The sequence below is a fragment of the Melospiza georgiana genome, chromosome 8 (assembly GCF_028018845.1).
Source record: "Melospiza georgiana isolate bMelGeo1 chromosome 8, bMelGeo1.pri, whole genome shotgun sequence".
Lineage (NCBI taxonomy): Eukaryota > Metazoa > Chordata > Aves > Passeriformes > Passerellidae > Melospiza > Melospiza georgiana.
The window spans coordinates 8,572,504-8,587,434 of NC_080437.1; the positions used below are offsets into that span (position 1 = coordinate 8,572,504).

The following is a 14,931-nucleotide window of genomic DNA, read 5'->3' on the forward strand; positions in this document are numbered from 1 at the left end:
ATGATGGATTGATTGTTGTTTTTTGAAAAGAAAAATCTTACTTATTTTCATGTTAGGAAGAGATGAAACCTCAAACTACTTTTGCTCTTTACATGAGATTTAAGAAAAAAAAAAACCACACCAAAGCTAAAAACATTTGTTACTATGAGATGTTGAAATTCTCTAGGACATCACAAATTATGGGCACAGGGTGAGGGAGAAAGTAAATGTATCAGTGTCTCTCTTTATGTTACTGAGTGATGGCATTTAATGCATTTTGCTGTTTGACCTCCCACACTCTCCCTCCAGTTGAGTCTCTCTCGTCTCTTCATTATCTGTGAATTTATTCCCATCCACGGATCTTCTAATGAGAGAAATCTAATCATGGCCAGCATGCAGCCTGGAATGTGAATAGGCCGTGACCCATCAGCTGGTGCTCTGTGAAACAATTATGCCCATCATTTCACCTGTTTTTGTATGTGTTGTAGCTTGACCAAAAAAACTACTGCTTTAGTTGTTGATTAAAAAAAAACCCAACAACAACCAAAACCCCCAAACCACTTATTAGTTTTTCATGAAAACAGCCTAATTTTTTGGCACCTTTTCCTTCCTAAAGCATGGAGCAGGAGAAAGATATTGTATCAGAGGCAGGAGTGCAGCCAACCCTCTTTTTCCTTCCCTTGCCCCCAAATGTGTTTTCCTTGGTTGTGTTTTTTGTCAGAATGCAAAATAACAAAAAAAAAACAAAAAAAGAAGAAAATTTAATCTCTGGAGGGCAAAAATCTAATTTGATAGTTTATATAAGCTTATTTACCTCAGGGCTATATTGCAGCATAGCTGTTTATGTGCAAATATAAACAGATTTCTGTAGATAATACTGCAATAACTTAACAGTGTAGACTGGGGTATCAAATTTCAGGGTTTTGTCTTTAAAAGGCACTTGGGCAAATGACTGTTAAACAGAACCTATGCACACTTAAGGAACTCTTGGGCTATAATAGTCATGAAACTAGAAATAATTTTTGTTCTCTATCCCTCAGTGGAGACTTCAGGATTTAATGTTAAGCATTTTTCAGTTAGTGCTGTGACTTAGTGCTTCTCTTGCAGTTTTAAATTTATATTTACAGTGGATATTTGTGATACTATGGCTGAAATTAAAAGGTAAGAAATGAAGAAACTGTCACCTAACCAAAATGTCACGAGGCCCATTTTTCCTCTCTAATTAGGCAAAAAGCCGCTAGATAGCTTACTGTGCTGTTATGCTCCAAATGTGCTCCCAAAGCAGAGTTGCTCCAGCATTACTTTTCCCCCCGTGTTTAAAGGAACAGCTTTTCTTGCTGCTGTGATTTCATCAGTGAAACTCGGAGGAGCGTCTGGCTTAAAAAAAAATCTTGCAGCCTGGGGCCTTGGAATCAAAGCTAAATTTGGGCTGTTCAGCACTTCCTAGTTCAGTGGATTTGTGAATAATGTGCCATGAAGTCTTGTACCATTTGCCTGGCTTGTGAAGGCCCTGTCCTCCTCACAGCGCTCGTCACAATGAGCGCGGTGCTGGGGAGCAGAGGCTGCGCCACCCCTGTGCGTGGATCTGCTCCCTGCCCACGTCCCTGTGTCAATGGGGATGCTGTGAGGCTGGCTTTGAGAGGCTCTGCCCACAGATGGGCTGTGGTGGGGCCCTGCCGTGTGACAAACAGCCTGGTGGAGCCCTGCGATGGCAGCAGCCCTGGCCAGCCAGCGTGGTGGCACCGCGGCGAGGTGACGCGCACCTGCCCCTGGCCATGCAGCTGCCACACAGCCCACGGAAACCAGCCCTGGGTGGTGTCCTCCTGCATCCCAAATGTAAACTCTGCGTGCTGGGAAGCACCCCAAGTGCTGCCAAGGTGCTGAAGGAAAGGGACATTTAAATACCTTGTCTGGAATATTGCTTTGTAGCGTGGGGCTTGGCTGCCCCACACTGTGGTGGCCCTGTGGAGCTTTGTCCAAAGTGGGCTGCTCTCACTCCCATCCTTTCTCTGCAAGACTTTCCTGACAGCAAGATGTGTGCTTAGTGTAAAACCTGATCTCTTAGCTTAGCAAAATGGTCTGTTTTCCTAGGCTTACACTTAAAAGGACACTTCTAAAAAAAGAAGGTTTTAAAAAAAAGATTTTGGGAAACACTACAAGAGTGAAATCAAAATCAAAACCAGAATCTTTCACCAAGTATCTCCACTGGTAAATAATAATTTATAGAGCTTGGATATAAAGTATGTTCTCTTTATAATTATGTTTTCAAATGCAGTCAGCAGGTAATTACTGTGCTAACAAATTTTGCAGGACTTCTGCGATATGGTTCTTTTTTCCTTACCTAATTTTTGGTTTGGTATTCCCTTGTTAATGGGCTAGAGTTCTTGCAAATTTCAGCTACCGAAGGATGTTTTTAGGCAAGCTAATTTACCCCCTGAAGGGAGTGAGGGAAGGAATTTCATCTCTTAGCTTGCTTTCTCCCTGAGAGTAACTTCCCAGCCACTCTGGGCTTCACTCCCAGACTCCCTTCAGTTCTGTCCTCAAGGGATGTTTGTCCTCGAGGCTCTTCAATTCAGTCAGCTAACATATGTTAAAGTAATCGTGAAGGCAAGACAGCTTGGTTTTGATTCATGTTAGCGTCTCTTGTTCATCCCTAGACTAAATACGAAAGTTAATTTTATCTTGTTAACCTGAGTTAACAAGTTTGCCATTGCTTGTATTTAACTCTCAGTGAGCTTTTTAAAGGTGAGAATTAATCTTTTATCTAATATCAGTATCTGTCCTCCTGAAGGAGTTGTAATAACTTCTTTCCTGCTTCTTTCCTTTCAGAGGAGAGTGCCGCTCTCGTCATCAAAAGTTTGGTCAGAGGGCTTTTATTTCTTTAGCTGATTTCCTCTTCTGCCCTGGAATATTGTTCCAGGACTGCCATTTAGAGGGAGGGAGAAGATAGTGGGGCAGATCTAACCTACAGCATGGAATTTTAGGCCAAGAAAATCTTCAGGTTGGTAGTTGAGACTATAGTGGGCTGTGCCAGCAGATGGGCATGGTGTCTGAGTGGTAACCACCACTCTGTTCTCACAATCTTAGCCTGGAGATAAGGGAGTTTTGGAATGTTTTTATGTTGACTTGGGATAATGGACTCTTTCACACGTGCAGCTTTGCAAACAAGAGCAGATTGGTAAATAGGCAGTGTTAGGTGTCTAGTGTAAGTTAATGAAGTGAGTAATACCAATATTTAAATTGTAATTTTCTTAAACTGCTGTTTTGCTCAAATTATGGATTTGGAAAAGCAATCTAGACTGAGCTGAAAACATTTTTCATAGCTTTTAATGCTTTCATAAAATATTTCCTTTAATATTTGAAAGGAAAGTAGATGTTGTACATTAACTTTTAGTTTTAATTTTGTAAGAGAAAGAGGAGTCAAGTTAATTTGCCTTCCATACTCTCAGCACAAATTCCATTCCTGTCCGGGTAATACTTGGTTTAACCTTGAGTTTTGGCTGCTTTTAGTGTAGGATATTGCTCAAGGAAACACTAAGCAGTCCATCTGCAAAGTGATCCTCAGCTAATGCTGAATGCCATAAGTTTTTTGTTAAATTAAGCTTGTGGATTTCTACATGTATTGGGAGCAAGCTGGTTTTTTGTCTGGCCTGCTTTCTCCCTGCTCTGAGTGCTGTAGGTAGGCTTTGGAATTGCTTGGCTGTTGGGATTTGGGTGGTGCTCTGCTAAAGCCAAGAACTACCATAGCCATTCCTTTAAATTCCCATTGCAGGCGCTTACAAAACAGGTTCCCAAAAACAAGTTGTGTCCCCCTCACTGCTTGCATGCAAGTCACTCTAACTTATAAATAGAACTGCCCTGATAGACAGAACCTGGCCCACCCTCCTGTCCTCTTATGCGAGTTATTTTGATGTAAAAATAGAACTGTCCTAGAACTGATACGGATCGAGGAGGTTGGCAAAGTTCACTTGTAGACACTGCTGGGATTAAGCAGCGAGTTACAGGGAGCAGTGTGTGTGCCCTCATCACTAATCAAAACATTTCTAAGCTCAGGAGCATGAGCTTCACTTCTCCAAGCTGCTGTGTGTTTTCTTGGGGTTAGATTAGGTTAGATTTCTGCATGTGATTCTTTTGCTGTAGCTTACCAAATCACACAAAACACACCAAAGCGTGTGCACCTCCACAAAGAAGGAAATGTTGTGAATGTTGGAAATATGGAAATGCTTCTGTGGGCAAGGCTTACCTAGACAGTAGATAGGAGCTGTAATTTGTAATTTATTGGACTGCTGCTTTGATCATAGCATTACTGCAGTGTCTTTAAGCATATGTTCTGTCTGAATGCCAATGCTTCCTTAGCATATTTTAAGGTAATTCTGCCCTGGTATTTGCTCTTAGTTTTGTTTGGTTTTTTTTTTCCTTTAAGCTAACTTCTAAAACTTTAAATTTTCCTTGTCTTCTGTTGTTTGTTAAAAATGCAGAGTATTTTTAAGTTTAGGTTTTTTGCTTGTGACACACTTTAATGTGCATCAGAGACTTCTGAAAATCTTAATTTTTCCAGGCAGTCTTGTTTGGCATTTCTTCTTCCATTTCAGTTGCCTTAGGCATCTAAATGCACAGAGTTACACTGAGCATGCCAAGAGCCTAGGGATAGAAGGATAATCTGAATAATTTCCATAGTGCAATTTAGAGACGGACTGATGTCAGCAGTCACTTGATAGTAGTTTTACTATCAAAGTTAATTGGTGGCTCTGCAGAGGAATAAAGTTGAAAGGCATGATTTGAAGAAGGAAAAATAATTTATTCTTTTTTTTCCCCTTCTTAAAGTCTTTCCTAAGAAATCTGTTGTGTGTTTCTAATAAGTAGTCTAGCATCTAGTACTTAGCTGCCTCTTCTATCTCCTTACCTAGAGTATAAGAGCTTGACAAATTTTTTGAGGTAAGGAGCAAATGAAAAACAAGACCTCATAAAAGTGTCTAAATGTTGACAGATGAATGATTATTTCAAGTGGTAGAAGAGAGATTCATTACATTTCTTTTCAGCAGGGTTGCTATGGTTAGCTGAGCAATATGGGAGGAGAGGAGTGTGAGAGCTTTTCCTACCTCTCTGAGCATCTTGTGACTATAAAATTCTTCTTTTGCTTATCTAGATTTTTCCTTCACATTCTAAATATACCATTTCTCAGGAGATTACTCATTTTTGTTAAAATGGGAGAGAAAACATGAAAAATTAAAGGGGTTCTGAAGTAGGGCACTGATAATTCAATATCTTCAGTGCTACCTGAGTTAAGATCAGGATGTAATGTACAAAAAAAACCTCCTAAAAACAGTTTCCACCTCATGGGCTGGACTTGGAGGCACCCATTGGAATAACCAAAGTTCAGTGTGATACTCCTCCATTGGCTGCCTGAGATCAGGGAATGGTCTGAATGTGTCAGCATCTAACAGCCAACAAGTTGCTCTGGGAAGAGGCTGTTTTTTCCTTTTTTTATTCCTGAAGAAGCATGGCTGTTTGTAACATTTTAATTTAAAAAGTAATACAAAATTGCTTTCCATGCATACAATTAGCTAAGCATGGCACAAATTAGAGGCTTTCTTCTAGCTAGCTAGTGTAAGGGATCCAACCCTGAACTTACTTTTAAGAACACACAGTTAATTGTACTTGAACTCTACCTATATGGACTTAATTCAGAAAACAATGTGTTGTCCGGGTAGATGCACACATCGTAGAAAATTGTCTTGAAGGCAGGAGGTTTGCTTCGTACGTGCATTAAGGATGGGATGTTATTTTGGTTGTTTAAGCATTGTTTTACCCACTGTTAACCAGCAGAGAGCAGTTTAGTTTGTAACATAACCTATAGAAAAAGTGAAATTGGTGAAGGCTGGGGGTGCTTTTTCGTTCTCCGAGATGGCCATTAAAAACAAACTGCCTGTGAAAATGTAATTCCTGTGCATTATTGACAGTGTTTGTGTTTTGTACCAAAATATTGTCTGTAAGTATGAATTCCATTGTGTGTCAGTAACTTGAACGAAGATCCAAGGTTAATTTTGGGTAGTGTTTTGGCAGTGTTTATTTAAACTGTGCGCTGTATGAGGCGCAGTTCCTCGGAATACCAGCCTTGCCAGGCTGATGTGGGGAATCAAATGCCCAGTTTGGAGCCCCAGGGTCAGGTGGTGCCAGTTTGTTTCCAGCCCATGGAGACGGCGAGCACGGGGACTTGTTGCCAGCACAGGGAAAACAGCCTCCATCTGATGGTGCTGTTGTGGTGGCTCGCTGAAATTCTCTTGAAGGGAATGATCCAAGGAGAAAGCTTTCAGGCAAATAGCATCATGAATCAGTGCATTACATCTTCTTCTTTTCTTAGTCTGTGGTACGCACGCTGTTTGTCGTGAGTGAAATGCTGCTGAAAGGAGGGTGAAGGGCGAGAAGATCTGGAAGAGGCAAGGCAGGAGGATCCTGATATGAACCTCAGCCACCCCCGAAATGCATGTATTAATTGGTCCTTGCCTGTTCAAGGAAAACCTCAACATGCAAACAAATAGAAAGCCAAACATCACCCCCACCCCCTAACCCCCCAGCAAAACAACAACACAGCAAACCCTCTCGTTGTCACTTCTGTCAACAGCCCCTGGTGTGACTGATTTCACCCCAGAAATGGGCACATGAGCGTTTTGCAGTACGAGCACAAGAGGATGGGGCTGTTGCAGGGTGTGTGGTACCTGTTCCACCCTCTCACCTCGCCTGGAGGGGATCCTGAGGGGCACTGCAGGGATGTGTGGCTGTGCCTCAAGAGGTGCACAGCCTGAAATGTGGGGATGACATCATTCAGACGTGTTGGATGGCTGCTGTCATGGCTGTTGGTAACCTGTGGGCTGCGTCTCATGTGTCTTAATGGGCACGGAGGGGAGAGAATCGCTGCTCCGAATCTCTGGCCTCTCCTGCGCTCCTTATTTATTTATTTATTTTTCCATGAGACTTGCAGGGAAGTAGCCGAAGCATTCAGCGGAGTAGGTGGCAGCATGTGGAAACATGATCTGTGACTTGCCCGTGGTGCACACATACATGAGGCACGTAACACTTGTGTGAGGGAGGGAGAAGGGAGGGCGAGCTGCCTGTGCAGGGACCCTGCGAATGCTGTCACAGGAACAGGCGAACCAGGGAGGAGCGAGCTCGCACAGGCAGCCAGAGTTGTAAACGTGTGTTTTGCTGAAACGCCGTCGCTGCTGCTTTTATGAGATGAATAATTAATATCGCAAAGCTTATTGTTCAGAGTGGCAATTTTCGGGTCCTTCTGGACGGGCATCTAGAGCTGTTGGAAACGCAAACATCTCATCTAGCAATTTCTCCGGCAGCGCGTTGTGCCTTTTATTGTTCGAATCCGCCTGGGAGTGGCTTTAAGATCCAGTAACCTGATCTTTTATCACTCTTGGAGGCTTCCTTTTCTGGTGCGCCCTGATGCATTCAACACATGTCGGCATTGTAGGCGAGCGGCAGCCGGAGCGGTCGGGGCTGGCTCTCCGTGCCGGCGAGGGCAGGAGAATCACCCTGCGCTGAGGCAGAGGGAGGGAGCCCCGCTGGAGCCGAGCGCTGCCCGCCTCACCAGCGCCCTTCCAGAGCCAGGGGAAACCCGGGCGAGATCTTCCCTCGGGGCTAAGGACTGCCTGAGGACGGCAGAGGAGAGCGCCTTCGCTTTCGGACTGATGTGAGAGCAGCCGTGCCTCGCAGAGCGATTCCCGGCGGAGCAGGGGCTTGCCTGCCTTTCGAGCGGCTATTCCGTGCCTGCTCGCTCTGAGAGGCGTCAGCAGATGGACTTTGGCTTCGGCGCCGCCAATACTTGAGTGGCTTTGCATGTTGGAATACAAGCAGTGATCTCTTTTATTCCCCCTTTCCCCCCCTGTACATTCACCTGCTGAAAAAATGAGTGAGGAAGCAAAGGAGAAAAATACTAAGCCAGCTCACAGGAAAAAGAAAGGAAAAAAGGTAACTCCCTGTACAGACAGGCTGCTGTGATTGTGTTTTTTGACTCGTTTTGTGTTCGACCTATTTGCTTCTGGGTGTGGAGTGGCTTTGGTTTGATAATTTGTTTTGAATAAGGATGGTGGTAGAATCAGGATGGTTCTGTTTGTGCTAGATGCTGATGGGTGTGTTCTTTGCTGGAATCAGTATTACCATTGCAACTCAGTTGTTTTGCATTATTTTAGTATTCCTGGCTTTAAATATATGTTAGTTACAGAATTTCAATATGATTATAGTTTTCACAGTGTATTGCAAACACAGGATTACAAATAAACAGGTATCTGAACGAAGCCTTTTTCAAAGGAGAGCCTGATAATCAACATGTGCTCATGTAAATGAATATTCTGGACATGGCTAAGAAAAACAAGTTTACAAAAAGCATTAATCTTATAGAAGCTGTTTTTCATGTTTTTTGCTGTGTGTCACTTTGATTAATCTTATATATTTTGGGGGCTTGAAAATATTGTGGTCAATTAAATTCTGGAATAAGATTCCAGTTTCAGTGAGACTGATTTCTCTTATGGCGTAAGCCTTTTGCCTGAAACTGTGCTTAAGAGACAAATTTGATGATTACCTTCTATGTTGCATTTTTTTTGTTTTCCTGATACCCATGTAATTTCTACCTCCCACTTGGAAATGGATGATTTTCATGTGTTTGTACTCAAAAAACAGATGGCTAAATCTAGGAAGTACACTTCTTCAGCTTTTTCTAACTTGTTTTAAATATTAACTTGCTATCTTAATTTATAATGTGAATTCCCTTGACTGCTGTAGAAAAAGACATCTGAAAGGTTTATCATTGTTGCAGAGAATATATTCAGACTCCCACCCTTTATTTTCTGAGCATGTGTTTGCCTTCCTACCGTGTGAAAGTGTATGACAGCCTCATAGTTAATCCATTTCCTTGGTGAAGGATTCAGTAGAGATTGTTGAAAAAGCAAATTAAACCATATTGGCCCTTCTATTCTCCCAGAATTGCAAAGAGCAGCTTTGGAAGGAGGCATGGAAAGATATAATTGAAATCACTTTTGATGGTAAATTAGGATACCTTCCTGACATATGTTTCTGTCAGGGATGATAGGTTGCCTCAGGACTAGGAGGTGCATTTACACCTAAATTCTGGGGTGGTTTTAGAGGTTTGATTGTTAATATTTTACCATGTTATCGAAATTGTTAATATTTTACCCTGTGATAGAAATTGCTTTTATGGTGTCCAACAATGTAGTTACAGTTTTATAGCGCACGCCAGTTTCTATGGCTGAAGCTCCTACAGATGATCCGTGTATTCTGGAGGACCAACCCAACTGCCAACAAGACAGAGCAGCCCAGGGGGTTTAGGATTAAGCAAACTTTGGGATCTGACCTGCTGTTCGTGGCTGGTTTGCTTGTGTTGTCACCTAGAAGAGGTGATGCTTCTGTGGCACAGCTGCCCTGCCCAAATCCCCCCTCTGGTGACTGGAGTGGTGTCACTGGTCTCTGGGGGGTGGCTGGAGGAAGCGAGGGGACAGGTTTACATATGTGAGCTCCTGTGTGAGCCAAGGACACAGCCCCAGTGCTCCGTGTCCTGTGAGGTGATGGAAGGGCTGCCCTTGGTGCCTCGAGCCCTCGCCGCACGAGCTGCAGCCGCGCCAGGGTGTGACTGCAGCCCTCTGCCTTTCAGCATGGGGTGCCTGCAGCTGCTCAAACCCGCAGCAGGCCATGCCCCCCTCCTCAGTCTGGTGCTTCCTTCGTGCAGCTGGAATCCTGGAGGCAGCTGGGATGTGCTGTGGTGGGCTGGAGCACGTCTCTCGTGACTAGCTGCATGTTAAGGCTGCTTCCATGTCAGTGTTAGACATGGGCTTGACCCAGGATGGCCTGGTGGGAAGGGAACTACTCTGTTTTAAACAGGCAGCAATCATTTATCCTTCTTTTCACAGCGTGTTTGGGGGAAGGTTTTAAATTTATTGTTTTGATTCAGAAGATGAGCCCCTGAATGGCCAGTGATGGTGTACTTGAAGAGCACTGCTGAGATAACCAAGAGGAGTTAGATAAACAAATGGTGTTTGGCTGTGAACCCATGAACCAGGTGAAAACTTAACTGGGTCTGTGGTTCCAGAGAGTTATGCCACCTGTCCATCCTAAAGAAGGCCTCCTGAAATGGGTATTTCCTGCCTTCCTGTTCTCTTTAGACACTTCCTTTCCTGGCAGCTGTGCTTTCTCCATATTTAGCCTTTCCCTTGCCTTCTGTCTCGTTTATCTCTAGAGTTGAGTGGTGGCAAGTCTTCCTTCTGCTCTTTGACTGCTGTTCATATCCCATTCCCGCTTCATCCACTCTTGGTTTTCCTGTTCTTGCACAATTTCTGAAATAAATATGCAGCAGGGGCAGCAAGGGGAAGGTCACACCATTTGCTGCAGGGAAAACGCAAGCAGCAGTGTGTGTTCAGGTCCTCCAGAGCTGTGTGATTAGGTTGCACCTCAAAAATTAGCCTTCACCTGGCAAACAGGGTCTCACTTGTGAGCATAAAGACATGCAGTAGCTCTGCATTTAGAACAGATTGGCCCAAGGAATAGATTTTTCAGCAAGTATGCTGAAAAAAAAAAGCGTGGTGGGGAGGATAAAGATAAGAAACCACCCAGGAGGTGTCACTGAGATTTGTTATGAAGGATGGACAATTTAGATGAAAGCAGAACAACGCTTTGTTTTAGCACTGTGGTATTCAGTGGGGATACAGCTTTCAAAGGATGATGAAAGTATCACATCAATATTTATTGCTGAGGCTACACTGGGCAGGATTAGCTCTGATGGAATAGGAAGCCTAATTAGTTCCTCTGCTTCATCCTTCAGGGTTCCTCCCTACCAGCAGCCTGTGCCTCTTGTGCCTGAGCTTCGGTTGTCCTGCAATTTCCAGCCACACTTTTTCAGTGTCAGTGTTTTGGAACAGCCAAGTTGAATCCCCAGGTGTTGTGGAGGGGCTTTATCCTGGATGTTTGTGTCATCACTTTCCAGTAAATTTTGGAATCTCATTTATAGGACAGCGCTGAAGTCAGCTGTCATCAGAGATGTGAGATGTGCTTTGCCTTTTAACAAAAGAGTATTCTTTCCTCTTCCCCTTCAAACTGCAAGAATGAAATTAGCCATGAAAATTCCTTGATCCTCTGAAGCTTTAGAAGATAATCAGAAGTGTAGGAATTAAAAAACAAAATTAGACCAGCTCAAAACTTCTGTAGTATTTTTTTTCCACTTCATTTCATGGTTATTTGCTGGGCATCAGTCACTTCTCAGAAGTGGGAAATTTCACATTAAACTCTTGTACCAGGAGCTTTGCTGAAAATGCATATTTTTTGTTTTGAGGGATCTTTTGTTTCCCCTTCTTCCTCTGCCTCCTCCAAGATCTTTAGCAAACCTGCACAATTACTGTTGTTGATGTCTCTCAGTGTACGTATTGCATAAATCAGTGATGGAAACTCCTAAGAAAAATGTGTAAATAGAGTTTCTTCTTAAAAGTACACAGGAGAGAGCTCATGCTGACCTCTTAAGGTCATTCTAATCTGTTTATTAATTCACCTGCCTTGCTTAATTGATCACTGTATCATGATTTCAGCATTGTGCTCCATTGCTTTCTATCAAACTTGAATGCCTTGTGCAGGGAAGAGCCAGCTGTTTATGCAGCAGGTGAAAAACCAGTGCTTGGGGTCAGGCTGCTTGGGGCAGCCAGCATTGTTTTTTGGACTAACAGGCAGTTTAGCTCAATCCACTTTTCTGGAGCCAACGCCCTGGGCTCGCTGCACTGGGAACACACTTTGCAGTCTCTGCCAGGGACATTCGCTCTGTCGTGGCTCCAAGGTTTGACTCAGCAGCATTAGTGGCAGTCTCCAGAGGGGACTCTTCCGTTGTGGCACACTGCTGAAAGTCTGGTCAGCACTGTGTCTTTGCACGAGAAATTTCAAGGGGCAGAGACTTCAATTTGTGTGGGGACAGGTGCTGAGAGATGAGAGGCTCCTGGGTGTGATGAGCTGTTCCCCACTGCAAGGTCAGTAGTGGTGTGGAAGGAGAGCTGTCCATGGCTCTGGTGGAGCTGGAGCAGGTCCTTTACAAGCAAGGCCTGTCTCTCCTGAAAGAGCAGCTCTGATTTCCGTGGAGCCGATATCAGGAGGCTTGGTCTCTTGGCATTTCATTGTTACTTGGTCAAATGATTCCTCTCTGTGTGTATGCATCTTCTGGTGCTTGTAAATTCAGCACCTGTGAGCACCAGCTTTTGTCATGACGAGATGAGAGGTCCTGCTCTGTTTCTGAGATTTGTGGTGGTGCTGCACCTCTTTCCAAGCTGCCTTTTACCACCAGGTTTACTAATGTGTTTGCTTCAGTTCCCATGCATGTTATTGTTTTTGGGGGAGAGCGTTCGCTGCTGTTTGCTCCCGCGGGAGAAGAGCTCATTGCTAATGGTAAAGCAAATGCTCATGGTAGACTTTTCTGAAGAGTTTTGTAGCTTTTAATTTATTCATAAAATTATTATGTGGAGTGTAAATTGATTTCTAAATTTGGGTTTTTCCTGACAAGCTGAGAAATTAAAATCTGCTTAGATTTGTGAAACAAGATGCAATTAGACTCTATAAGGAAACCATATCTATTCTTGTCTTGGTAAATAAAGTTTGTACTATGTTGTTAATTTCAAGTTTCTGTGGATGAGAAATGGTTCTTATAGATTTAAATTTAATTATACGGTGATAGTCTTAATCCTTAGTATGTCAATACAACCTATGCTGAAAATTGAATTTGGTGCATGATAAATAGGTTTGGGTTGGCCTTGCTTGCAAATTTCTACTTGTTCAGCTTTAGCATCCATTTTATTGATGTTATAGATTTTTAACCTCACATTTTCAGCAGATATATTAAAGAGGAAACAAAACACATATATTAAAGAGGAAACAAAGAGACCCTGGAACTTCTAGAAGATACTCCTCATTTGCATATCCAAATAGTAAATGCCCAGGAAGAGTGGAATGGGGTGGTTTTCAATCATTATGACTATTCTTAAACCTAATTGTTTTCTGAAACTTTAGCATTTAAAAAAGTTTTCCCCAGATTCAAACACATTTACATTTTCTTGCCATCTCAGTTTTCTGAACTGACACAGAAAAATTAAAATGTATTGATTCCTGTCACTCTGACTGAAGTCACTTTGGTACATGTGATATCTTAGTCTTTTATCATACTGGAACAAAAGAAAGCGTATGGGATGGGAAGGTAAAAATCTTCCTGTTTTGAAAGTACCCATTTCAAATGTCCCTTTTCCCTGGAGAAAATACTCAAATTGACATTATTCAGCTCTGGTAGTATTAGTCAGCAGCTCCTGGCCCTTGGGCATGTATGGTTCAGAAATTGTAGGGAGAGGCTGTTGCAGTCTATATGAAATGAAACAGCATGGTGTGTTATGTTACTCATGTTTTTAACATAATTCTCTCTGGGTAAGTGACACAACTTGTAACTTGAGTGACAGTCCTTCCTTCTTGCTGCTCAATTACCACTCCTGCTGAAAAAACAATGGTTTTTTTTAACATTCTTTTTTTTTAACAGAGGAATCTTGCAGTTTGCAAGAGAACATGAAACCCGAGGATCGTGTGACACAAGTTCATCCTACAGATTTGAACTTCTCCCAGAAAATTCATGTGTGAACAGTTCTTGTCTTTCTGATGGATAGGTCTAAGAAGTTGAAGCATAACTGTGGAAAAGTGCTTCGGCTGATTTATTTTTTTCTCCTCTTTGCCACAAGAGGGGCAGAATTTGGTGATCTCCCCCTTGTTTCAATGAGCCACTTCGAGCTGCTGCAGGACCACGTACTTCCTCGTGCTGCCTTCTTTCTGAGAGTCGGGCTGTCTTCTCCCTTTTTGTTTTTAAAATTCTCTTTCAGCGTGTCCTCACTGGGTTTCTGAGCTATTCCTTCCCTTGAATGACCCTGTCAGTGCATGTCCGCCATCAGGAAGGTGATGGCCTCGAGTCCAGCTGTGGGTTGAACCTTCTGTTTTCTCAGCACTTCCCTCATGTTGCATTGCCCCTTTATAGAGGGTTTTCCCTCTCCAGAATGGAGCCTGTGTGTTTCACACACTCTGTCAGGACTGGCAGAGGGTGTGAAACACAGGACTGAGGTCCCATGAGCAGTCCCTTTCCCTGGTGGTGCAGGATGGCAGAGCAGGAGCGCAGTGGGAAGTGTTCCAGCATGACTTGGTTGGTTGCTGGAGGGCTTCCAGTGTCTCCTGCTCCATAAGCTGGGCACTTAGTGTCCAGGCCAGGTTGTCTCCTTTGCAGTAAATTGTTTTAAGTACAATTAGGTTACAATTAGATTTGATTACTGAAAGTGGGTTTGGGCTGCGAGAGGCACGGTGGATCAGCTCCAGCTCCATCCTGCAGTTCTGCAGTCATCAGTGCGACAGGGACCAATAGCAAAGTTTTTGTAACAGCCTTTATTAAACCCCTCTGTAAACTTCAACTTAGTTTGGGTCATATGGAGACCTTTCCTTAGAACCTTAGTGGTCTCTGTTCTGTCTCCTTTTTCCAAACCCCGTGACTGATGCAGCCACAGAATTCAGCAGGTCTCAGTGATAGTGCCTAGGTAGGTCTGGTAGGTGTTGAGGTGCTTATCACAGTTATGTAATGGTTGTCACTTGAGCTAAAAATACTTTGATCAATCTGTCAGTCACAGATTGAGAAAACTAACTACATCTGGGCATCCCCCTTTGAATTCCTAACAAGAGCCTGTATATCTGCATAACCCTGACTGAGCATGGGCTTGTTCCTCAGCCTCCTCACCTCGTTTCCAGCTTCTTGTGGAGGTGGTGTTGGAACCTGCAGCTTTCCTTCACCTCTGGCTGACTCCAGGTAGAGTAGGGGATGGTGCTGTGCTGAGTTCTAGGGTGTAGAGAGCCAACACCCTGCTAGGAGGGAGCTGCTTCTGTCCCTTCCTT

General features: G+C 43.4%; 1 protein-coding gene across 1 annotated transcript in view; it reads left to right on the top strand.

Moving 5' to 3' along the window:
- The first annotated feature begins 7,125 nt into the window (after positions 1-7,125).
- Positions 7,126-14,931, top strand: part of ANK3 (ankyrin 3) — a 280,780-nt gene continuing 272,974 nt past the window's right edge. The window contains exon 1 of the mRNA XM_058028741.1: positions 7,126-7,956. Within this exon, the coding sequence (XP_057884724.1) occupies positions 7,894-7,956 (63 nt within the window). The 5' untranslated portion in view covers positions 7,126-7,893. The remainder of the gene's footprint in view (positions 7,957-14,931) is intronic.